At 38.6% G+C, this 27367-nt stretch overlaps 1 protein-coding gene across 6 annotated transcripts in view; it reads left to right on the top strand.

Annotated features, from left to right (window-relative positions):
• Nucleotides 1–27367, top strand: part of ABCC8 (ATP binding cassette subfamily C member 8) — a 2552355-nt gene that overhangs the window by 907018 nt on the left and 1617970 nt on the right. For all 6 annotated transcript variants that reach the window (XM_044082872.1, XM_044082868.1, XM_044082869.1 and 3 more), the window contains one exon: nt 20072–20227. In XM_044082872.1, coding sequence (XP_043938807.1) covers nt 20072–20227 — 156 coding nt within the window. The remainder of the gene's footprint in view (nt 1–20071; nt 20228–27367) is intronic.

Below are 27367 nucleotides of genomic sequence, written 5' to 3'. Positions count from 1 at the left end.
AGAAATTCCTACAGCTCAAATGGTGTAGTGGTACATGGGTCTGACTGTAGTGTATAGGGTGCTGGGTTCGAGACTTGGCAGGGCTGATTATTTTGTTGCTGGGTAGAACAGAGCTGATGGAGACAGAGTGATTAAAACACTTTTAAGCAGTTGTAAGTGGATTTGCGTGTTTTGTGTGAAGCTAAGCGATGCTAAGACAGTTAAGTCCTCTTAGCTTCATATAGTGGTGCTTACTCCCACTTACACCTCATGCTAATTTTAATTAAAGAAAAAAGGGTGATAGGAGAGTAGTGAAATGGAGGCAAGCAGGGGGTAAAACATTAGGTAAACCAACTAGGGATTGCAGGACGGCTGTAAGAAAGGACCATAATTCTACATTTCTTCTGCAGAATTTGGAATTTACAGCCTCACACCCCACAGGGAGGGATGTTGGTGACAGACATTTGTAGAATAATTTGTGGATTGATTAATTTCACTGTACATGGGTGCAGAATATAGAGCTATGTATGGGGCAGTGATTTTTTTTGTGGGACATATGCCCTTTTTTATTAAGGTGAGCGAGATGTTGGGGAAGGGCTGTAAGTATGTTTGGGGAGGTAGGTTGGGCTGGCTAGGTTGCATTCACAGACAGACAAGGCACTCAAGACAGCAGGCAGGGGTGGTATATGACACATGAGGGGGGTAAACACCTTAGACGGGGAGTGTGGTTGGGAATCAGGGGCCCATGAGCCCACAAATGGATAAAGTGGGACTGAGATCCTCACCCATGGGCAGTCACCAATGCACCTTCATGGCCCCGAAGGTGGCTCTGCTGAGGTTGGACAACAGGGGCAGCCTGCTCCTCCAGGTGCACCATTCAGCTCTGCATCTGGTGCAGACATCCATCCAACTGTGAGTGGAGGACCCTGCGCACCATACCCCAAAACTTGTGGCAGGTCACAGGCTCCTCTCCATGCCCATGCCCAGGGGGAGACGAGCTCCAACCCTTGAGGTGGTTCCACCCGAAGGTGGAGCAGGACAAGCAGATGAGGAAGTTCCAGGTTGGGTCCCAGACGTGCTGGGGCTGGTGCCACGACCAGATGGGGTGGGACAGGTGGATCCGCCGGGATCTGCCTTCCCATACGTGGTATGGTGTTGAGGTTATTCAAGATATATTGGTTAGTCATGGACAGAACTTTCAAAATTAGTTATAACAGCATGCATGGGTGTTCCAGTTATCCCAAACCAGCAGATTTGAAACAGCTGCATAGCAGTTGCTGTCACTGGACCATTTTGAAAATGCTAAGCTCAGCTAAACAATGTGCAAATCTGCTAAGCTGAGTTGAAGAGTGCTTAAAGGGGTAATTACTGAGCATTCCTTAATAGTGCGCAAATCTGCTTAGCTGAGCTGACTGCTGCTTAATATTTACGTCTAAGCAGTGCTTAAACCAGCTAAGCAGAGCTGACCACTGATAACCATTGTTCACTTTTCATTTTAAAAACATATCAGAATTATGACTTCATTTATCATTACTGACATATTGTTAAGTGAATATGATTTTACTTTACATGATGTCCCTCTATGTACTTTCATTACATTACCTTGGGGTGTAACTACACTGTTACTTACATCTTGAACCAGCTACACTAAACTGGTTAACAAATATCAATTACCACATATTTTAATAGAAAAAAAAGATAATTTTAACAATGCTTTCCCATGTAAAATTAAAGTACCTGTCTTGGTACTCGGACTATGAATGTCTGCATGCAAAGCTGGGACTCTAACCACTACACTACCTTGTTGCTAGAATTTCATCTGTATATTTTTATTGATCTCTTATAGGATTTTTAAGCAGTGCTGAGCAGAGGGCCATAATGCGCAACCCCCCCTCAGCTATGCCTAAACATACCTCAGAATAAAAAAAGGGATATTAATAAAATCACTTTATAATTTATGATTTTTAATTTAGTCGACTGTACAGATATTTGCAGAATATCCAGCATATTGCCTCATATTTGTGGTCCATTTCTCATATGACTGTGGTTTTTTAGCAAACCATTGGCAAATCACTCAGGGTTTAAGTCATACTGACAGACATTTGAGTTTCAAACTTCATACCCTTCAGAAAATCCATGCTAATGCAAAACCTGTTATTCTATTTTATGAACTTTCCAGGTTTGTAAGTGAAATATTTAAAAAGTGTCACTATTTTTGTTCCTTTTCTCTCCCATTATTTATGGCTTTGTACAAATTTCTTGCTGCAAGAGGTTGAGAGGTATGAGAGGCAGGCATCTGGGCATTCTGCGAATACCTGTACAGTTGAGGGATATGGCCATATGGCTGTTTTGCAATGCACCTGTCACACACCCCTTGCATTGCTTCCTATTGGGATATCTGCTTTCAGTATGTGCGGACAATGAAAGCATTTGCAAAGTGTTGCATGGCACTTTGACAATGCAGGGGTTGTGTGACAGTACCTGTCACACACACCCTGCATTGCTTCCTAGTTGGGATATCTGCTTTCAGTGTCCGCGGTCACTGAAAGCACTTGGAAAGTATGACACTTTTGACAATGCAGGAGGTGTGTGACAGTACCTATCACACACACCCTGCATTGCTTCCTATCCAGACTTCCTTTCAGTGTCCACTGATACTGAAATTGCTTGGGAAGTGCTGTACGGCACTTTGACAATGCAGGGGGTCTGTGACAGAACTGGTCACACACACCCTGCATTAATTTCTTGATCCCCTGTCTATTTCAGTGATCGCGGACACTGTTTTAGTATTTTATTTCATTTCAGTGTCTGCAAACACTGAAAAGCATTTGTAAAGTGCTGTATGGCACTTTATGAACGCAGGGGGCATGTTAGATGTGTGTGCACTACTTAAACATGCCCCCTGCACGCAGTAATGTTCGTAGTCCGTTTAGCCGTCACAGTAGTGCGCCTTCATGAATATGCAAGGTGAGCTGCTGTTAAGCTAAGGGTAACAGACACGGTTCACTCCATGCAGGAATAGCACTATTCCTGCACGGAGTTTATTGAATCCCAGGGTATGTGTAAGTGTGCTTAAAGTCACACTTCTCTCCAATGATCATTTCTTTCTTTCTAATAAAAAAGGAATAAAAATAAAACAGACTTCTTAAGTATGAGAAATCTGTATACTCTTTTTTTATCTGCATCCCAAAATTATCTTTATGAAAAGTAAAATGGCATCCAGTCTGCAATTTTATATTGCAAAAATTCCTGTGCTTGCTAAATAAGAAAATGCTAAAAGTAAGAATAATTTAACTATTTTGTCACAATAAAGAAATGCATACAATGGAAAAAAAATTTCATTATGTGGAATGAGATCACATATCAGTTCTACCAAATTGTAATATAATAATAACAATGCAGTTATATTCTGTATTTTAACTATAAAATATAAAACAATGTGCTGTAAAGCTTTACAATAAAATAATATGGTAGTCTCATGCCCCCAGAGATATGACAGCTTCCTTTTTATATTAGAAAGACGATAATTATATCACGTAGCAGAGATTAATTTATGCACAATGTCAAATTGTTTTTCCACAACTGGGAGATATTGGAAAATAAAAACAATAATGCCATATATAAGAGGGAATTTGAAGAACTCTTCAATAAATGGGAAAGGTTATTTGTTATAAATAAAGTGCCCTCAGAAATCTGTCTGTAAATGTCCTAAAAATACATATCAAATACTAACTTCCTATTATTTCATTAAATATAGGAGGTGATGATATGTTGCTCGAGCATGTCAAGCTGACATGCTAAAATAAGTTTTATCTTGTTGTTTGCTAAGAAGCAACAGGGGTCACTAGTAGAATGGGTTTGTATGGATGAGGCTGGATTCAGGTCAATAAACTGACTTCACTTCCAGTAGATGCCAGCACTCTGAATACAACTCACTGACAGCATTTTTAGTGAACTTTGGAATAAGAGTTTTTTTTTAAGGAGGGGCAAGAACAACTACATCCACCATGTGGGTGGACACCCTACAGACATAAAAATTTGAATAACTCAGTGTCACACAAAGTGGTTTTAATGAGTAGCCCTCATATTAACAGTGTTCATTAAATGTCGAACCAGAGGAATGACATTTCCATAAGGACAAACTAACAAGATTTGGAAGTGATTGGAAATGAAGTAAAGGTAGAGAAATAACTCAAGGGAGTCCAGAAAAATAAGGTACAAGGTACAGATTATCTCCATCTCAGTATATTACATTTATTATCTGTAACATTAGTGATCTTTAGGTTAAACTATACTGTTGTTGGAATACTGAAGAGTAGCAAAGAGATTGGTAGAAGGAGACAGGAAACCTAATTGTCTTGCCCAGTATGTTTTGTAGATTTTCACTTTTTTCCATTCCTTCCTTTCTTCTCACCCTTTTCTCTACCAGTGCCACACTCTCTTAAATGTGTCTGTCATTTCAGCCTCTTTCGTCTGTAATATTAGTCCATTCCACAGAGCCACAACTGTTTCTGAGAAGAAGTATTTTTAGAATTCTCTGTTCTTTCAGTTCAGGATGGCCCATTCATATCTCTGTGGTGTCACCTTCTGGACTGATATGAAGTCCCTATATCTTTTCTTGAGTCCAGTAAAAAGAGTACCAGCTCCTCCAGGCTCTTGTTTCATGCCATTACATTCCATGCACCTTTTTTCCTCTGATCTGTTTTCCAGCAGCCCAGTGTCCCTTTCTTTTCTTGTATTGCTCCCAAAAACTACAAACAATAACAAAAGTGTAGCTTTACCAGGGACAAGTATACTGGGACTGTTATCTCTTTACTTCTGAAACCTATATGCCTGTAGATGCACTCCTGCCACTGCTCACTTATATAGATAATTGATAAGAAGTTGTGTTTTTGTATCCATCCATTTAACATTAAAATCTCCTAAAATTATTATTGCTTTCTGCATTCATGAAATGTCTTTACTAGAGTGCCTTAAAATATTTGGGGCTGGAAGTTGGGTGATGTACCCATATGTTTTTCATGTACCAATCAATGTTTCCTGACATATCACATTTGGAGCTGTTCCCTACTTGCAGGCTGAACCAACAGTAAGTGTGCACAGCAGTAGACTAGCTATTTGCAACAAAACAAAATATCCTGCATTTTGACAGTCTGTTATTGTCCCAGTGAAAGATGGATTGTAGAAGACCTCTAGGAAATGGATATTTAGGCCTTAGCCATGCATTCATTAAAGTAAGAATATCTGCTTACTGGTTAGACCGACACACTTTCATTTGACACCTTTACTGTTTAGATTTCACAGATTAAATTACTAGTGAGCGACCTCATGTAGAATGAGGAGACTGTGGGGAGGGGGACAGGAACAGTAAGACAATTAGGTACGTTGTTATTAAACGGCAGCTTAGTTAGACAGCACCAAGTGAGCATGGCTTGGGGAATGAGTAGAAATCACAACAGTAGACCAAGGTGGGATGGGATACATAGCAGTCTGCAGTACTTAAGGCATAGGTACCTTAACGAGGCACATAAGACTCCTAATTTTATTTTATTTCTAGGTTAAATAGGATTCAGAGATAGTGATAATGTGTATAACCACCTCCACTGGGTGCTTTTATCTGCAAAGGTGTTATTGCTGTTAGGTTCAAGGTGAAATGTACCGGATGTCCTTCTTACAACTGGCATTCACATAAACTTATGTTTAAATGAGTTGGATCACAAGCATCCTACTAACATGGCAATGAGAAGAACACTGGATATATGAACTTTGTATGATGTTTCTGTTCAGCTGCACTGTTTTGATGTCTGTTCAAGCATACGTTAAGGGGTGTAGAGTGTAGAGGACATGATATAATCCTCCTCGAGAGACTATTCCTGCATTCTTCTTGTTGAGGCAATCAGTGTTTCAACAGCACTGAAGTCAAGAAGCTGGGCCATGAGTAAGAATCTAGTAAGTGTTAAGCATTAAACTTAAAATAAAAGTAATGAAAGCAGAATGCCATAGTATGACCTATGAAGTTGCAGAAAAAGTAGGGTTTATGTCATCATTGCTGGTATTTGTGGCCTGCATGCTGAATATGTTCAGAGCATCTAGCTTCCCTTCCATTCCAGTTTTGCTAAATCATTGATTATTTTTGTCAGCTTTCTCTAAACTTTCTCCAGCACTGTAAAATCTCTTTCTCTCAATATAGCCTTTAAAGCTGAATGCTGTGTAAAGAGTTAGTTATTCCAGCACTTTGTACTTTACCAGTATTAGCTCAATATATTTATATGCAGTGCAATACCTCCAAATATACTGTTTGTAATGGACAATATGGAGCTACTGTGACAATGTGATGTATCTTACCTGTAATTAACACATATGTACTCACAGATACTTCTCCCACTCCAGAATTATTCTGTAAGCAGAAATAGGTTGGAATGTATGAGGCTCAAAACTTTTTACCATTTTCAAACCCATTGTTCTAGGTTAAAATTAATCCAAAAATTAAATCAGCTGTCATCCTCAAGGTTGAGTTTGTATAATTTGTTGTACTGCATTAACAAGTCAGGAAAAATGTATCATTTATATCAGATGTTCTTCGTGTTTCACTGTTGCAGTCATCACATTTGGGTTATCTGCCTGCAGGTAGTCCTCAGCCACCTGAATCCCAGAGTCTTCGGATTTCTGCGTCAGATGCTGTCGCTTCTTCCTTGATGTCAGGTCGTCAGGGGTATAAAACATGCAGCCGATGCCATTACATCAGTCTTTCTTGCCGTGCAGTACCTGAAGCAGAAGTAGTTCACAAGTGCCAGTTGGCTGACTCCTGAAATTTTCATTTTCGAGTTTCAGACCTGAAGTCTTCATAAAAGCTAAGTACCCCATTGGGGATCCTTTTTCTTGCTCTAACCGATGTCAGTAAAAGTTAACAATTGTCTTACCTGTGGAAAGCAAATACCTCATAGAGATTTTCATTCTTACTGCATCCCCTGCTTAGGCCCAGACCACCATGTCCCTCGTCGGTTTTGTGCCTTATTCAACACCCGAACTATCAGTCGTTGGGCTATATTTGCAGCTAATTATTTTTGTACTCATTCTGTGTACTCCAAAATGGCTTCGTCAAGCCATCTGACTACCGATCTTCCCGAAAAAACATAAGGATAAAGACAGAGACAGACCACGTAGGTCCAAAACCGCCGATGACGCTTCCGTTAAGCTAGTCACCAGTCTGCTGGTACTCAGTGAAGTGCTTTTGCAGCCCCTCATACCCACTACCTCTGATTTGCAGGCCTCTACTGAGACCCTTTCGGAGTCCAGTATGCCGTGAGATGCTTCTTCGACTCTGTAACCTGCGAATGTCTCTACCTTGGATGGGTCCGGAGCCGCTGTGCAGGCACTGGCTTCTGAGGGTGTATTCAGGCCTACAGACATTCATATTAAACCAATGCCATTATTTTCATCCAGGCCTAAAACTCGCAGCACACTTAGAAAACCGACAACCAAACCGCAGGCCCAGGCCTAAAAAACAAATGCTTAGAATGGATGAAGACCTCATTACCTTGATTAAGGGAAGCCAACCTTCCCCCTCTAAGAGACCTAGAACTGAGTTTCTTTCTGATTCTTCTGATCAAGAATCTGTTTTTTTCTGCTCCTTCTGATTACCAGGATTTGCCCTTATCTACTTATGAGGATTCTGATGCAGAGGATTCCTTTCCCTCTGCTTCCCCTCCAGAAGATTTTTCTTTTGGTGAAACCTTACACACTCTTAGGGAGCATTTCCGCTGGGAAAGCCAGGATTACTCTGACTCCAAAAAAGAGGCTTAGGGAATTCTTACTCCTACCTCATACACAGGCCTTTAGCTATCCCTCCTGTTCTGGACATTGTAGATGATGCTTTCTTGGAATCTAGCCTTTCCACAGGCACTTTACCTCCAGCTCCCAGAAAACCTGACAGGTATTACAGAGTACCTGACTCTCACAAGTTCCTCTTCAAGAATCCTTCTGCGGATCCAGAGACCATTTCCCAAGGACCAAAAGGCATTAAGGCTACTGCTGCCAAAAATCCTACCCCTTCTGATAGAGATTCTAGAGGCTTAGACAGATGGGGTAAAAAGGTATACACTTCTGCTACTTTGGCCATCAGGGCTTTAAACTGCCAGTTTCATATGTTAAAGTATCAGCAGCATATTATGGGGCTACTTAAACAGAAAATGATGTTGATTCCTGACATACTGAACACATCATCAGATACAGTTAGTTACATCATTTCCCCTTCATTAAATACTGTTTTTACAAATCATGTTACTTCTCATTCATTTAAAAAACATTTTATACTTCCTTCCTAAGAACTTCATACTTATTTAAACCTATAACACCGCTACTTCACATTTAATAAAATATATACATAATATACACACAAAGAAACCTAAAAACATCGTACACAATTTTATACATTGTTATATAAATATTATAAATATTTTATAAATATCATGTAGATATTATATAAATATCAATACAAAATATCATGTAAATTCATTCTGTCCTCACTCCTAATAAATACTTTGTTTAAATTATTTTATTTTATTTTAAATCTTGTCCGCTCTCATATTTAATACACTACTAATAAAAATTATATTGTTTAAACCAGGTTCTTTAGTAGAATTTAATAGAACCTGCCAATGTTTCCCTGTATTCTAGGAAATTAGACCAGTTACCCCCTCTCTCCTGCCTCATTACCTTTTCCAGAACACAGAATCTAAATTTCTTAAATTCATCACTCACAGAAGAATGTCTAAACAAGGTATTGGTGTCATCACATCTACGAATGGCATAATTATGTTGGTAGATTCTTTTCCTCAACTCATTCTCAGTTTTACCTATATAATAGGCGTTACATGTTTGGCATAGGGCAGCATAAACCACTCCCTTTGTCTTACAGTTATAGTTCCCTTTAATCGGGAGGGATCCTAGGACTGAGCCCTGGGGAACGCCAATTGTGACTGGTTTAGAGTCAGACCTAGCTCCCGCAACTCTTACCATGTGGGTTTGGTCCGTGAGCCAGTTGGCAACCCATCTCGTGATGTAGGGGTTTATGTTCAGAGTGGGGAATGGTGTCGAAGGCCTTTGCGAGGTCCACGACCACCTTTCCCTCGTCTATAGCCTTGGTAACTGTCTCTATAAGTTGTGCAATATAGATGGCCATTCTTACAACAATGGACACATGGTCAAAAGTTAGGTCACTGTCCACAACTAGGTTCAGCGCTTAGCAGCATATTGTCAGTGTGATAGTTCTCTGGGGTAGATGATTTCCCAAAGGGTACAGTAATGCATTTTTGGCATTTAGTTTCAGCCCATGATTTTGGCACTAGTTACTTATTTGGGACAAACCTTCCTGCAGGATGGCAAAGTAATTTGGGGATTCAGTAACAGCTCCTGGTTTGCAGTCATCTGCAAACTTAGTCAGTCAGAGCCCTTTTGTATTGGCTTTTACTTCAGAAAAGTAGGTGCTAAACAGGAAAGGTCCCAGCACAGATCTCTGGGGGAGCTCAACTGGTCTCTTTGTGGAAATGACTTTCCATATTTTCATTATCTGTGCTCTGCCTTGAGCCAGATGGCAATTAAGCAGTTGACACAGGAGTTCATTAGTAGTTTATATTGCTTTTCTACTATGCCTGAGTGGGGAATGGTGTCAAAAGCTTTTGTCAAGTTGAAGCATAGGATGTATACTGTTTTGCCTTCATCCATTGCTTTAGTTCACTTTTCCCCAAAAATTCACCAGGTTGAGTAAGCATGATCCTCTCTTGATGAATACAAACTGATATGGGTCCAGTCTTTGGTGGTTCTCTATGTCCTCATTGATTAGTTCCATGATAAGTCTTTCCAGGCTTTGCGTTTTGTGTCTTTAATTGCCTGGGTCTGTGTAAGGTCTTTCTTTATGCAAGGTAATGACTGTAGCTGGTCTCCATTTCCTTGGTACAAACCTGTATAGAGGCTGAGATTGAACAGTGTTGTTTGGTGTGTGGCTAAATTATGCTTCAGGTGATACTGTACAGACCCATCAGTGCAGTATTTTTAGCTTTTGATGGCGCTTTTAGGATCTAGTCTTATGTGACAGCTGGAGGTGAGACAGTTTCAAGTATATCTTAACTATGTATATACACAACATATAGAATATGTGACCATTTCTTTGTAAAGATAAGTTCACAAATTAACTGAGTCATTTCTCCCTCTGAATATCACATTTAACAAAATCAAAAACTATATGAAGTGAGAGATCACAGGGAATCATTGTAGTCTGATAATCAGAAAACTGCTGACCCTGAAATGGGCTTGGTCTGAACTGATTCTCTTTCAATTCATTTTCCTGACGTCCAGAAGAGCGAGCATAAATGGAAGAGAACACATTTATAAAACACTGGCAAATGGTTTTAAAACTAAGAAGCCTTTTGTTTTTGAAAGAAGAGCTGATAGATGGCAAAGTCAATAAAAGGCTTATTGCAGGCTAAAGAAAATGTGCTGAGGAAATAAGTTAATATATTAAAAGGAGAATATGATGGTTGTCATATATCTGAATCTATGAAATAGGTTTTACAGTATATTTTCATGTATTTGCATATTTTAAAACTTTTTTGGGGGCACTGAATATTCATATAAATTCATATGAAGCAAGTAGACATATTATTTATTTATTTATTTCATATTTGTTAACCGGGTTAGTCCAACTATGTTTGAAAACAAACCCATTTTCAGTGGAGACCCAAGAGGAAAAGCTGCAGCAAACATAAGTAAAGATAAAGTGACAATATACACATTTTAAATAACAATCACAATACAAAATAATTGTAAAAAGAAAAGGTTATTAGTTATTTGCATTGCATCGATAGTAAGCAACCCATTTTCAGTGGAGACCCAAGGGGAAAGAGCCCCAACAAACATAAGCAAAGGTAAACATCCAGGACAAAAACTATTAAAATTAACAATACAAATATGAAATTAATTATAAAGTGAAAAACAAAAGAAAAAAAATTATGAACATTAAGGGTTACACTGATAAAAGTGGTCAAAATGTACTACATATGAGAGTAAAAACAAAAAGATAATTGTTGTTCAAGAGGAAGGACAATGTATAGACAATGATAGGAAGTGGGGGGAAAATGATAAATAGTGTGGAAAATGGGCGGGGGGAGAGAAAGGAGGGGGTATAGTAGTAGAGCTGAGGGTGTAAGAGGTTAGTTTAAGCAGACATTACTAACAGAGAAAGAAAGTTAGGAGATGCGACAGGTTATACAGTAAGTCAGACTAAGACTATGTGTGGTCAAGGCAACGGCATAATTTCAAGTTTAGTAGGTGGGATTTAAGCTCTTTTTTAAAACAGGGGAAGGAAAGGTTGGATCTAATATGGAGAGGGAGTTTGTTCCAATGTAGTGAGACAGAGTGTTTGTAAAGTAGTTTGCCAATATTCCTTTTGGGTTTATAAACTGAGAGAAGATGCTGATCAGCACTCCAGAGAGGCCGGGAGGGAGAGTAGGGAGTAACATGGGAGGTGAGAGCAGGGCAGTCAGAGGGTTGTTGAGTAAGGAAAAGGTAGTGTGGAGTTGCGATTGTAGGAGAAGTTGCGGAAATTCCAGCCACTGACGTTTTAGTGAGAGGCAGTGATGTGAAGAGAGTGGTTGGTTTAGAATAAATATGGCAATTTTGTTGTATGTTTTTTCCAGTTTATGCATTGAGGTAGTTTGGATATTGTTAAGGATGGGGGAAGCGTATAGAAGACTAGCTAAGAGAAATCCCTGCACAAGAGTGCATTTAGTGGTAGTAGTGAGAATTTTTTTGTTCCTATAAAGTACTCCAAGTTTTTGGTGTTTTTTTTATGGCCTTTTGTATGTGCAAGTCAAATTTTAGTTGGTCATCTATTATTACCCCAAGGAGTTTGGTGTGTGAGGCAGAGGAGATAGTGTTGCCATCTAGGGAGGAAAGAGAAAAATTGGATTTAAGGTGAGAGAGTATCTTCGGTAGGAAGAGAAGGAGTTGAGTTTTCTTAGGGTTAAGGATTAGTTGATTGTTTCTAAGCCATTTTTCAACAGAGATAAAAGAATTCTGTGTTAGTGTGTGTAGTTCAGAGATAGTATTGGAGATAGATAAGAGAGTACAGTCGTCTGCGTGTTTTATTACAGATGAGAGACAGCAGAATGAATGTAGGTTGTTGGTAAAAATGTTGAAGAGGAGCGGTGCTAGTATGGAGCCTTGGGGTACTGCTGTTTGAACAGTAAGGAAGGGTGAGAAAGCCTGCTGCCATCTAACAACTTGTTTTCTGCCAGTAAAGTAGGATTGGAACCAGCCAAGAGTAGAAGGAGAGAGGTTTAGGTCTGTGATTTTGTTAAGAAGGATGGGATGAAACACAGTGTTGAAGGCTTTAGAGACATCAAGGAATAGACAGGAGACAAGGAAGTTGTTGTCCCTAGCTTCTGCAACCTTTTGAGTAAAGGATAGTAAGGCAGTTGAGGTACTGTGTTTAGGGCAGAAACCATGTTGCCAGGTGATGAAATTTTCGTGAATGAGATAGGACAGTAGTTGAGTATGTATACATTTTTCAATGATCTTAGAGTGCAGTGAGAGAATAGCGATTGGTCTATAGTTAGAGGGTTCAGCAGAGTTGTCACCTTTGTGCAGAGGAGTGGTATAGAAGGATTTCCATATTTCTGGTACAGTAGATTCTTGAATGGAGTGGTTGATTAAGACAGATACAGGGTATGCAATAGAGTAAGCAGCAATTTTCAGAAACTGAGGGAGAGCATAATTTTAGTTTAAGAAGCAGGGATTTGATATATTTAATAGAAACAGGTCACAAGGTAAAAAGCTGAGAGACAGAGGAGCATAGAGGTTTGGGGGGAGGTGAGTGTGACACAGAAGAGTTGGGATGAGCAGAGTTACCAGAGGGTAGGAGTTTAGAGATGCTGTCTATGAGGTGTTTGTTGAGTAAGTCTGCAGTTTCAGTTCCAGAGTGATAGGGGAAAGTGTTAGGGATGGTAGGAGAACCAGTATGGAGCAGGGAGTTGATAGCACTCCAGAATTTTTAGGGGTCATTTAGGTAAGAGCTTTGAAATTTAGTGAAATATTGTTTATCCAAAGTAATAATTTTTTTACATGATTTCTGAGTTGCTTATAACTTTGGAGAAAGGAGGGAGTTTTAATGGTTTGCCATTTTTTCCATAGAGCATCTCTTTCATGCATAAAAGCATGAGTAGCTTTGGAGAGCCAAGGTGCAAAATTAGATTTGATTCTGATTTTGCGAGTTGGGGCAAGAGAGTTTAGGACATCAAAGAAAATGTGATTGAATTTAGTAACAGCATCACTGAGTGCTAGAGTTTTTAGGAAATACCAGTTGATGGCAGAGAGTCTATAGTTAAAGGTTTCAGCAGAAAAGTTAGTCAGTTTCCTACAATCTCTGTAGAGATGGGGTTTAGAGAGATGAGGAGAGTGCCTTAAGATAGAGATGGAAGAATGTTCACTAATAGAGTCAGGGAAGGTAGAAGGGTTACAATAGTTGTTTGGCGAGTTAGTCAAGATCCAGACAATTGTGGATCCAGTAGCATTTTTACTGTAGTGGGTAGGGGTAGTGATCAAGTGTGAGAATCCATACAGGTTTATGAAATGTTGGGGTGAGTCACCAATAAGGGAGTTCCAATCTATATTAACATCTCCAGGAATGATGGTTTCATAGGGAATGGAGGTGTTTATCCAGGAGAGTATATGTTCAAGGATAGGGATGCTTTTACATGGGTGGATATAGCTAGAGGCAGTAGCAAACTTCCTATAGATATTGATGTGGCCATCTTGGAGCAGTAGTTCAGCAGGGGAGAAACTAGGCAGGGTAATGTCTATAGGTGTTAGTGTCAGTGAGACAGTACAAGATAGCCACCCCACCAGCTTTTTTGGTTGCCCTATCAGACCTATAGATACTGTATTGAGGTGTGAGAAATTCAGAGAAATTGATATGAGGTTCTAGCCAGGTTTCTGATAGGGCCAGGATGTGAGGTTTGTGTTGGGCCAACCATGCGTGAAGTTCGGATGTTTTGTTTAGGTTTTGAATGTTCATTGCAGAGACAGAGAGATGTTTGAGGCTGGAGATATTTGAGGATTAGGATGGATGTCACCAGAAACCAGAAAGCAAAGACAAGATGGAAAAGGTGAGGGTGGTCAGTAAAGGAAATGGGGTACTTGAGTTTAGGCTTAGGAGTAAGAGTGGGCTAGGCCATGAGTTTAAATTTAAGACATTGAAAGGGGGAGAGACAGAAGGGAGAGGGAGCAGTAGTCAGTGGAGGTTGGTTATATGTTGGAAGAGGTCTGGGAAAGGGAAAGGTGGGGGGAGAGGGGAAGATATGAAGCTCAGTGTGGTAGGACGTGCTTAGGGCTAGTGAGATTAGAAATGAAAGAAATAGCAGTAAAGATAGCATTGTGAAAAAGGAAAAAGGAGGGGAAGATTATGGGGAAAAATATAAATAAATATATTAGGGGAGGGTGCTGGCTATAAATAAGCAGTGTGAGGGTAGGAACAGTATTGAGGGGTGGAAATAGTGAGTACGTGAGGAGATAGTAGGTGTGCTGGGGAGTGAAAGAGTTAAGTATGAGAGAGGCAAGCCACAGAGGAGGCAGCCCAAAGTGGGTGGGAAAAATGGAAAGATTGGTGATAAGGTGGGAAGAGTGAAAGGGTGAGAGCACAAGTTATGGTGGTGGGAGGGGGCTGTGGGAGTGACCAGACAACCAGGTGAAAGTATACATTTGAGGATACTTGGGGTGGGTGAGATTCGGGGATGGGAGAAGAGCAAAGTGAGCCTGAGCGGAGCTTTGGGGGAGCTGATCGGGCAGAACCACACCACAATTAAGTTAAATGTAAGGGCCTAAAACCTGCACTCAGCACTTTAATTTTACTTACTTTTAGCAGGAAAGACAGACCCGCAGTATACAATTTTGAGGTTTTTATCAAGGTTACTTGTTCAAATGGCAGACAGATAAGTAAAATTTTCAAACAGGAATTTAAGTCTGAGTGTTAGAAAGCCACAAAGGTAGAAGGTAAAGCTGTAAAACTTGAGGTCAGAGAGACAAATGTATGAATCAGTTTACTTTAGTTACAGGTGGAGGAGGCAAAAAAATAAAGCAGAAAGAGTCCTATGGCTGACTGAAATGGCGACTTGCTTTGTTACACAGCACGGTAAAAGAGAGCTTAACAATTTTTTTTGTTTGTAACCTAAACTGTTTAATTGTTGGGAGAGAACAAGTTTTTGTTGTTAGAGACTGTGGTGGCCAATTGCAATCCCGTAGACACTGTTTTGCAGGAGCTGCAGTACGCTAGTGTAGGTAAATGCAGAGTTTGGCTAGAAAAAGAAAAGCAGATATTCTAGGGTAAGCATTAAGGCAACAACAGGCAGTTATTTTACAATAGTACAATCAGAGAGGTTTGGGGGTGTAAAAGTAGCAAATTTCAGAGTGGTGTAGGGTTTATGGTTAAGAAAACTTAGTAGTAGAGAACATAACAAACACTTGCCAGATTTTAAAGATATACCAGAAAAACTAATCAATCGTTCATCATTGTACAACTGCAAAATAGTCAGTAAAAACAATTCCAGTATAGCTAGCACAAGTTAGTTATTCAGGTTGTAAATGCACTTATACAATGTGTATGAACAATTTAAACATTAAAACCTATGCAGCAAGTAGTCGCTCTGATGATTGTATACTTTCTCTAGGTGCAGGTTCAGTTTAGAACACAAATATTAGGACGGAATTCAGTAAAGTCACTAGCTACTTAAAAAGCTTCTGTAACAAAATAGAGCAGTCTGTGCAGTATCAGAGCCTAGAAATAGGTCATTCAGTTACACACAAAAACAGTAAAAATCATACACTGAAAAAACTTACATTGCTAGTCACGTCAGGTCAGCCAAGGGGAGGGGGCAAGGAATACTAAGCACCTAGGTTTCAAAATGGTGTCTGTACTACTTTGTAGCCAGTATAAACTTGTTAGAGGTAAGGGGCAGTAGGAGTGGTTAGAGAGAGAATCTTGAATGACTCAGTACACCACACCATATCTATATTTATCTATCTTATTATCTGTCTTATTTATTATCTATCTTTATCTATACCTATTTATATGTTTACTATATGTGTGCGTTAATATGAATATATATATATATATATATATATTTATATATAAAACGTATGTACTGTATATATATATATATATATATATATATATATATATATATATATATTTGTGTGCGTGTGTCTGTGTGTAATATTTACTTATGGATATAGATGTATACAGACAAAACACATAGATAGATTCATCAGTCAAAGGCACATTTCAAAAGTAATAAAGGATGCAGAAAATTCAACTAATGCCTGACCAGGAGACTGCTTTTAAAAACATGCTGTTTGTAGGACCACATATTTGACCGCTACTTATTGAAATCATTTCCTGTGCTGCTACAGCTCCGGGAACAGAGACTACCCAGGTGATTATTGGACAAGTAACATTTTTTGAGTAAGATAAATAACCATAGATATTAGTGGTGGCGAGAGGGGGATATTATAGATTTGGAGTACTGATTTTGATTTTTGAGCAGGGTAGGGAGATAATGCAACTGAAGCTGATCACAAGATTTTCCAAAATATTCATATACATGAGTAAATAATTGTTAAACTGAAACAAGAGTTGTAAAATGTACTCTGAAACACTATAACTTCATTGATAGGCCCATACTCTACCTTCCTTTACACTAGGATAATACCTCTGATTTTGCAGTTTGTGGCAAAAAGTCCACACTCTTTGGTGTGACCATTCACTCTTCTGCATATTTACATTCACATAGTAGTATCTTTAGATAACCCTTTAAGCTTTGAATCTTTGGTGCCACGTGAATGCAGTCTGTCAGCTTTTCCTAGGTTATTTTCTTTGGCATTTTCCTCTTTGCAGGATTCATTCTGATGTCCTTTAATTTGATTAGTTTTATTTATTTTTCAGCAGCAGTCTAGATGGAGAGACAAAACTCTGCATGGTAGCAATTCAACTTAATTATCCCTAGACATCAAATTCCATTATATTTTACTTGTTTTAGCTAATGCTTCATTTGTTTGTCCGTTGGAAATATGTATTAGATAAGTTTGCCCCTAATTCAGTCTTTCGCAAATATGTTTTGTAATATTTTGCTGCTTTTACAAATGCGCTGCTACCATCACTGCATGGGTAACTTTTATGTATTTGCTTATGACATCAGCACTTCTTGAGAGAATTAGTATGTATCATTCTGAAAGTAGATTCTGTTTTCAGTGAGTCTGCAATAACGATACTTGATGTCAGTGATTTTTATCAGGCCTTTAATAATGGTATTTAGTTTTCTTATAACCTTTAAAGTACAATAGAAAAAATGTTTTTTTACTTATTAATTTGTAAAGAACATTATAGTATGTAATTAATGCAATGCTTCTTGGTAGCTCAGCTATCATTCTTGTTAGGTTATTATTGAATAAAATAGATTTTTTCCATTAAAAGTTATTCTGTTATCCAAAATCTGGTGCTCTAAAGTCGGTTAACTTTATAATTCATAATATAAGTTTTGTCTTTTTTTTTTTTTTTTTTTTTTTTTTGCTAGTTTTTGTCTTTTGCTATCTTTAAGCTGTATCCAGCATTTCATAGCAAAACAGCCTTGCTATACACAGTTGGCACACACCAGAATAACCAAATTCTTTCTGTATTCTAATGTAGCTTTTGATATTTATTCTATTTATGTTTGGGACTGTAGAGAAAAATAGATGGACAGTCCAAAGATAGATGTTTTTTGAATCAGGTGAAGATTCAAGATGAACTTGATCTAGCCTCTGATGGATTTTGGGGAGTACTTTATCATCTGCACTAATATGTTCATTATTGTGATATGTTATTGATGTTACATGTTTAGATATTTACTTAGTGTGCCACTCAGATACCTCTTTTAGGTATCCATCAGTCCATTCGTTTTGAAACTCGTGGCTTCTCACTTGATATAACTTTTCGGAAATGAGGACTTCTGGTTGCATTCATAATATAAATGTTTATAGAGACAATTGCCATTGTATAAGATGATGGTTTTCAGATTAAGTTTCTCATTGTGTTGTGGGGGCTTCACAGCTACATGCTTTCTTTTTATGATTTTGTATAATTCAGAAGACAGGAGACAAATCCTTCTCTGCCATTTCAGACAATCTTTTCTCTCCAGTAAATCATTTCTTACCTATTTTTATTACTACAAAAGTGGAATAAGGTGTTTTTTTAATGTGTGCGTGAGTGTATGTACATATATATATATATATATATATATATATATATATATATGTGTGTGTGTGTGTGTGTGTGTGTGTGTCTACTTCACATAATTAAATACTTACCAGAAACTGAAAAGGACGAGACAACTTCATCAAAAAACTTACTTTCATGAACACTCAGATCATCACAATTTTACTCAGGGAAAGGAACAACTTGGCCTCCACAACAAAATAAACAAACTGAAGCAAATCAAACCCACCCAAGGGGGGGGGGGGGCTGCACACCTACACCCTCCTAGCTAAATATACCAACTCTGAGATAACACTACAGTGGGGAAAGGGGCAGAGTTCACCATGGTGCTCCAAATGTTTCCTTTCCCGGAGTAAAATTCTGGTGATCCAAGTGTTCGTGAAAGTAAGTTTTTGATGAAGTCGTCTCATCCTTTTAAGTTTTGGGTAAGTAAATATTCGATCACGTAAAGGGGATCCACACACACACACACACACACACACATATAGATACCATTCAGAAACTCGGCTCATCAGAAAGCCAAACTTCATATGGTCTAGTCCATATGATTGACATTCAGAAAAGTTTAACTATTAAAAACTACAAAAAAATGTGTGTATATATATATATATATATATATATATATATATATATGTATAAAATAGCTCAATAGATGGCTATTTTTTCTGTTTTAAATCATGGGTGAAGGACATGTTATGGGATTTGGGACATTTTCTTGCCATGAATATTGCTTTTATATATAAATAGAAAGTAAAGGATGTTATGGTATAGGTCAGTGCTGTGAATTGACCTGCCGTTTTGTGCATGGTGTGTGTGTGTGTGTGTGTGTGTGTGTGTGTGTGTGTGTGTGTGTGTGTGTGTGTGTGTGTGTGTGTGTGTGTGTGTGTGTGTGTGTGTGTGTGTGTGTGTAGGGGTATGAATGAAGCTGAATGAATATGCACGCCGTGAGCAAGTGTGTGTGTGTGTGTGAGTGTATGTGCGTGGGTGTGTGGGTGTTTGTAGAGTGTATAGTCCCAGTCACGCCAAGGTACACATATATACCAACATGTGACATGTCTAACTGTAACCAGCTTTATCTAACCATGGCTTTGTATAGTGATGTCCTTTACTTAACTAGTTATTCACAGTTAGGTGCACAGCATTTTCTCAGTGGCATACTTGAATCACAATACCTGATGTCAGCCACAGATGAGAATATATTAAGTTTCAAAAATATTTGTGATAACATCTTTTTACAAATCATTTCATTAACTTTTCTGAATTCGAGATGGGCTTTAAATAATATTATATTTCATTATAAAAGCACACATTTTGTGTTAGCTTGAGGTTATTGATAACAGCCTGTTACTCAAATATAGCCATTTTATCCAAGTATGGGCATATACACTTCTTGGGATGTATAGCAGTCAGCACCAGTCCAGTATACATTATAAGGTTATGGCAAGAACAACCAAAATTGGAAAGACTGATATCTTAGAAGTGCATTTAAAACTTAAATACTGCAAAAGGAGTTCTCATGGGGCAAAGTTCTGTGATTGGGTCCCTTGTCCCATCATCCTTGTTAATTAATAGAATCATCTGAAGGATCAATGCATCTTAAAAGTAAACAATTACTTTTACCTGTTTCTTTTTTTTTTTAACTGCCTTCTTTCAGGTACAGTTATTCATTTGTCTGATATACTTTCTGCAACAAATAAATAAATACTGTTTTGCTGTTATCATCATTGCTGTCTTTTCCTAGTATTCCTTAACAGAACCTAAGTGTTTCTTTTTATTCCTTTTGAATTTTAGGCAAAAATTTATAATAAGATTATGCGCTTATCAACTTCCAATATGTCCATGGGAGAAATGTCAGCAGGCCAGATCTGTAATTTGGTTGCCATAGATACAAACCAACTAATGTGGTTTTTCTTCCTGTGTCCTAACTTATGGGCAATGCCAATGCAAGTAAGTTATATTAAAAATCATTACTTCCCTAGAATATTTTCAGATTATTTAAAAAGACAGTATTCTGTTTAACAACATGCACTGTGAAAAATATGCGAATATAATAAGCATAGTTCTCCTAGCTAAATGATATTTTGTGTTTTGAAAAAAAATGACTTATTAAGCTAAAACTGGCCATTCTATTCATGCTGCTCTATGTAATGGTTGATATATAGTGAAAGAGGTGACGTAGGAATGAACTATAACTGAATAATAACTGGATATATAAAACTATGCTAAGATGAAACTAAAGTAGATTGGAATTTCTTTTTAGGGCTTAGATGATATTGCTTCCTTCTAACAGTGTATGCTTTAGTCTTGTTATGATCAAATTTTAAGTTTGGGCTGTTTTGAGTTGGAAGGCAATGCCTGATTGATTCTAAGAAGGTGGGCATACAAGCAGCTATTCCATCTGCTTTTTGAATTTACGTGTTACCAAACTGTGGGTTATCAGGGGTTGTTTTTAGTATTGTAAATACACCAACTTATGTGTTTTGCAGTGTAGGTGATTGTTGCATTGGTCTTACTAAGGAGTATTTGGTTAAACTGAGTTAAGGTTGTAGGGTCAACAGGTAACCCATTACTGCCATTTTTACAATTTGTGCATTGACCATTTTGCTTGGTTCTGTCGATCTGACATGTAATTGTTCTGTGATATGCCATTTATTCACCTCAGATAAACCTTTCAATAATAAATCAGTATTTGCTAATAGGAATATACATAAACTAGGTGTAGTACATATTGCTTTATTGAAAAGTAAACTTCAGTGCAAATAAACACATTACGAAAAAATGTGAAATTCTTGCCAGTGTAACTGAATCACCGCAGTGTCCTTGGTTTGTAAAGTAATAGAAAGAATGGAAATCAGTAAAAAGTAATTTTAAATGAATGTTCTGCTCCTTGCTTTTTTTCTAAGATAGTCACATTTAGCAAACCAAATTGGTCTTTTAAACATTGTAGACATGACTATAAGCACTGGGCTGTCAGTAGATAACTGTTATGTTGGGACTGACAAAGACTTTTGTCTTAAATGTAAGCCATTTCCTTCTAGTTAAACAACGTTGGTGTACTTGTGATTTCTTCAGTAAAATATTCATGTAATCTTGAAAGCTGCCCTTAAAATAAACATTTAACCATGACAGAGAGGAGAGGATAAGATTCTCTGGCCAGAAAGGCAACTAAATTTATTTATTTATTTGACATTTGTTTACAGGGATGGTCCGTCTGGGTCAGAAGAATCTGTTTTCAGTGGAGGCCCAGGGAGAAAAGCTCCAACAGTACAAACAAGAAAACACATAATAAATTCTTGCAGATATGGGAAAAGAGACAAAAAAATCAGTATTTAGAGATTATCAGAGAAAATCAAAAACATCTGCATAATACATAATATACAGTCTGGTTTTAGGTTATTGGTACAGTCTGTTGAAGGAGCTTTCTGATATAGTGAGTAGTTATAATTCTTACATATTTCTCGCTGGGCCTCCGCTGAAAATGGGTTCACACCCAGATGGACTATCCCGGTCAACAAATGTAAACTAAATAAATACATAAAAATAAATGCATGTATTAGCAAAGGAAGCAAATCACCAATAGATATAATACATTTACAACTAAAATTTTGCTTTCATCATGAACCTTTATTGTCTTTCCCATTGAAAGCTCAACATAAAGTCAATTAAAAAATGCTCAGTTAAAGAAGACAGAGAATGTGATCTCCTTTAAACCCACCCCAGTTCCTAAATAAATAAGTACTGCTGTTTCAGGGATAACTCCGTTGCACTTCCATTCTCCCCGAACCTAACTTCATAACTGCACAACAGTTGATAAAAGAGAAACTCACATAGAAGTGAATGCAAACAGCAGTTTTATGAAGGCTAAATATTCAGCATTCTTAGATGATCATCTGTGTCCAGGCAGTTAAAAAAATGTCATCATCTGGTCTATAATTGCTTGTAGGACAAGCTTTTAGGACTTTGGTGTTTTTGATAGTGAGCAATGCATTCTATCATGATTAAAGAAAATGACATATTGAAAACATCTGTAGTGTGTGATATAACCTATGAGGTATTTAGAAAACAATGAGTTTGATTATAAAAAAAAGATAGTCCTGCGACTGTATTTTTAATATTATTTTTGTTTTTATTCCAAATTCCAAGTTAATGGCTGTGGAACAACCCTTTGTACATTGTGCAAAGACAGTTCTACTAACAGTTGCATTAAAATGATAAATTGTGTAACAGGGCTCATGGTGTAGTCATCCTTGTTTTTAGATATTTTAACTGCAGCTTACAAATATAAGTCATTATATTAAACATATGACAATTGTACATATCTCTATATACTATTATTTGGGATTTTTTCAGTGTAATAAGTGTGTACTCCTGTCATAGTTTTAGCTAGGTTAATATGCTTATTGGTATAATGGAACTTATCCTGGATAAGGATATACATACACACTGATATACATTGTTAAACAATGACCTGTTTAGTAAACCCACACAGGTCAACCTGTTGTTACATGCAAACAGTATGAACCCAAAAATCACAAAGGAAGATGTTATATAGTCACAAAGGTTGAGGATAGCTAGTGTGTCTGATGCAGTTTCTATGCATGTATTCTGAAGAAGTCTTTTGATGAAAGCATGGAATAAAGTGTTTTTAATGCTAAGTTCAGTTTTTTCCTTTGTAGTCAACCTGTTTCCAGTTTTTTCTTAGTAGTTTTTGCTTAATGGATTGGGATTTTGTCGGAGTCCATTAATCACCTACTTGACCCTGAGCCTACATTCATCTGTGTGTGTGTGTGTGTATGTATGTATATATATATATATATATATATATATATATATATATATATATATTTGTGTGTGTGTGTGTATATATATATATATATATATATATATATATATATATGTATATATGGGTTACCTTCATTTCGTTGAAAGCTCATTTGACTGACACTCATTTGACTGAGACCAAATGACTGAAACTTCATTTCACTGACACTTCATTTGACTCATTTCACTGACAATTGGTACTGGCAGTGTCTAGAACACTGTAAGGTAAGTACAAGGAATATGTCCTTTTCCTCACTGTAGTGCGACCCTGGAGTTAGTATATATAGTTAGGGGGTGTGGGGGGCACAGCCCCCCACTTATTTTGGTTTTACTAAACAATATAAAACCAAATGCAGAGAATAAAACATGAAAGTAAATGGGTGGCTATTGCCCCCACACCTCTCCTAACTATTTACTTGCCTTACAGTGCTCTAGACACTGCCAGTACCAATTGTCAGTGAAATGAATTGTCAGTCAAATGAAGTGTTAATGAAATGAAGTTTCAGTCATTTATATATATATGTATATATATATATATATATATATATATATATATAGATTCACTATACAATGTCAAAATACTGAAATATCGAATTTCATTATCTCGACACTGAATAGTTCCACCCACATACCCGTAAATACAAAACCGCAAATATCACAATCGCAACCATACATACAGACACACACACATACACCTACCTAACTACACTAAAACAAACAAAATAACACTCAAAAACATAACAAAACACACACACACACACACACACACACACACACACACACACACCTACCCTACCTATAAGCACCTGCACCCCCATGTGGGGGGGTTGTGCCCCCCACACCACCCTACTTATATATACACTAACTGAGAGGTCGCACTAAACACACAAACACACAAAAAACACCACCACACACACTAACATCCCTATCCAATACCCTAAATAAAGACCACTTACTTAAAACCCCAGATAAATCCACAAACCGCACCGCATGTCACAAATGCGACACCACGATAGCAGATTCAGCATTTCCGTAGTCAACATACTGCAGATGTTCGTGTTACACTGCTGCAGTCATTACACTTGGGTTATCCTGCCGTCAGGCGGTCCCGCAGTCGGCCCGAGTTCCAAAGTCTTGGTCTGGCATCGGTTGCTGTCACTTCTTCCCTGACGTCAGTGTGCCAGGGGTATATAAGATGCAGCCGACGCCATTTTCTTAAGTCTTTCTTGCCGCGCAGTGCCTGATGCAAAAGCAGGTCGCAAGTGCCGGTCGGCCGACTCCTGAGATTTTCATTCCGAATCCAAAACCGAAGTCTTCTACAAAGCTAAGTACCCCGTTGGGGAAACTTTTTCTTGCCTCAGACCAATGTCAGTAAAAGTTAATAATTGTATTCCTTGTGGGAAGCAAATACCTCATAAGGATTTCCATTCCTATTGTATCCCATGCCTAGGCCCAGACCATGACATCACAGGTTGTCGGTTTTGTGCTAGGTTTAACAAGTGCACTATTAAACGTCGGTTTGATTTTGCCCGACATTATTTTGGCAGAAAATTCAATTACACCATGCCGTCAGAACTACCGACAACCGGGTTACACAAAAAACACAAAGACAAGGACAGGCATCCGAGGCCGAAAACTGATGACGAAGCCTCTTCTAGGCCAGCCGCTGGTTCTCTGGTTTTCAGCGAGGCGCCATCGCAGCCCCTGACGACCGCTTCTTTGGAACCACAGGCCATCTCTGACTCCCACGTGGAGATGGCTGGGCCTTCGGATACACCAGACTTGCGGCCTACCGAGATTAACCCTTCAGAGGGCTCCGTAGTAGCTGAACAACCTGCAGCTTCAGAGGGTGTTTTCAGGCCTACTCAGTTAACCATTATATATTCTGCTAAATCTAAAACAAAGAAACAATTTCAGCATTCACCAGGACAGGCCTCCATGCCTAAGAAACAGATGCTCAAAGTGGCCGAAGACCTAATTACTCTGATCAGGGGGTCCCACCCTCCTCCTGATAAAAGGCCTAGACAGGATGCAGACTATGACTCATCTGACCAGGTGTCCATCTCCTCAGATTCATCCTCAGACCAAGGATACTCTTTACTCCCTTATGAGGATTCTGATGCTGAGGAATCAATTCCTTCAGCCTCTCCACCAGAGGACTACTCCTTTGGGGAAACCTTACATACCATGCGGGAACATTTCCATTGGGTGGGCCAGGATTACTCAGAATCCAAGAAAAGGCTCAGAGATTTTCTTTTATTACCTCAACACAGACCCCTTGCTATTCCGCCAGTGTTAGATATTGTGGATGATGTGTATTCTGAAACCAGTTTAAATCCTGATTCTTTACCTCCTGCTCCAGTTAAGCCAGAAAGATACTACAGAGTCCCTGACTCTCACAAATTCCTTTATAAAAGCCCTGTTGCTGACCCTGAATCTATTTCCCAGGGTCCCAAAGGGGTAAAGGCCTCTACAGCAAAAAAATCCAGTCCCTTCTGACAGAGATTCCAGAGCATTAGACAGATGGGGGAAGAAAGTATATACATCTGCAACTTTAGCAATGAGAGCCTTAAACTGCCAGTTTCACATGCTTAAATACCAGCAATATTTGATGACTCAGTTGAAACAAACAAATGCTTCCAAATTCAGAACTTCCTAATTATAAGGAAATACAGGATTTATTGCATGCAGCTGAACAAGTGGGAAAACATACTTTGCAATGTGGTTTTGATTCCTTAGAGGCCTCCTGTAGAGCAGCAGTTACAGGGTCTGTCATTAGAAGACATGCTTGGTTAAAAGAGCAGACTTTACCAGATCATATTAAAGCAAAATTACTGGATGCACCTTTGCAGCAGGATGTTTTATTTAGAGTTAAGGCAGAAGAGGTATTAAAGAAAATGGAGGATAAAGCAAAATCTATGCAAACGGTGAAGGATTTCTTACAGGTTCAGCCTCCTCGATTTAGTAGAAATTGGCCAACTAAGAATCTGTCCTTTCCAATTTCAGACAGACCTCAAAGGGGCAGATACAGACGTCCAAGAGGCAGAGGTCAACCACAAGGTACTTACAGGCCTCGACAATGGGGTGCTTCAACCTAGAAAGAAGGGGAAGACAGGCCTCAACCTTATAAAAAACAGCCCCAATGACTTCCCACTGCAGCTGCCAAACATCTCTCTCTTGGCAGCCCCCTTGGGGGGAAAACTGGCACTTTTCAGTCAGAATTGGCAAATGATCACCAAAGACAAATATTGTGTCTCAAGGTTACAGGTTCCACTTTCACACTCTGCCAAGGTTAAAAGGAATGCCAAATCTGCCACCAAATCAATGGGCAGAGGCTCAAAGACAAATTACAGCACTCATGGACATGAGAGCTATTCAAAAGGTACCAACACAAGAGCAAGGACAAGGATTTTACTCAAGACTCTTTCTGGTTCCCAGAAAGGACAAAGCCTGGAGGCCCATTCTGGATCTTTCTTCTCTAGATACTTATCTGGATGTTCCAAAATTCAAAATGTTGACACTACAGCAGCTTCTTCCCATGCTAGGCAAGAAAGCGCGGCTCGTGACTTTGGACCTCAAGGAGGCATACTTGCATGTCCCTATCAGACAAAATTGCAGAAGATACCTCAGATTCTTAGCAGGTTCAATTCATTACCAATTCTCTGCACTGCCCTTTGGCTTATCTACTGTGCTCAGGGTCTTTACAAAATGCCTGGCACCAGTAATTGCATTTTGCAGATAAAAAGGAATTCAAATTTACCCATACTTGGATGACTGCCTTATTCAAGCAGAGAGCAAAGACATTCTTCTAAAGCATCTGGCGTTTGTAAAAAGACTGCTAATTTGCCTAGGGTACACAGTAAACGAAAAGAAATCAAAACTAGTGCCCTCACAAGAGATAATATTCCTGGGTGCCAGCTTAAATACAATGGCCCAGATGGCTTATCTCACGCCAGACAAGCAAGGACAACTGACTCAATATTTCCAGTTGATAGCAACAAAAACCCAGCTCCCTGCAGGAAAAATTCTGCAGGCCTTGGGTTACATGGCATCTTGCATTCTACTAATTCCATATGCCAAACTGCATATGAGGAAACTACAATGGTACCTAAAGAGTGTCTGGTCTCATCACTGTCACAGTTTGGAAACAGTAATACCACTTATTCCTTGCCTTCAACAGGAGTTTCGATGGTGGGCTCAAGCCTGTCACCTCAACAAGGAACAGCCTTTCACTCAACCCACAGCCAGGCAAACACTGACAACAGA

This window comes from Protopterus annectens, chromosome 9.part0 (genome assembly GCF_019279795.1).
Source record: "Protopterus annectens isolate FY-2018-M chromosome 9.part0, PAN1.0, whole genome shotgun sequence".
Taxonomy (NCBI): Eukaryota; Metazoa; Chordata; order Ceratodontiformes; family Protopteridae; genus Protopterus; species Protopterus annectens.
Note: the sequence above shows the minus strand (reverse complement) of the source record. Positions and strands in the feature narration are given on the sequence as shown.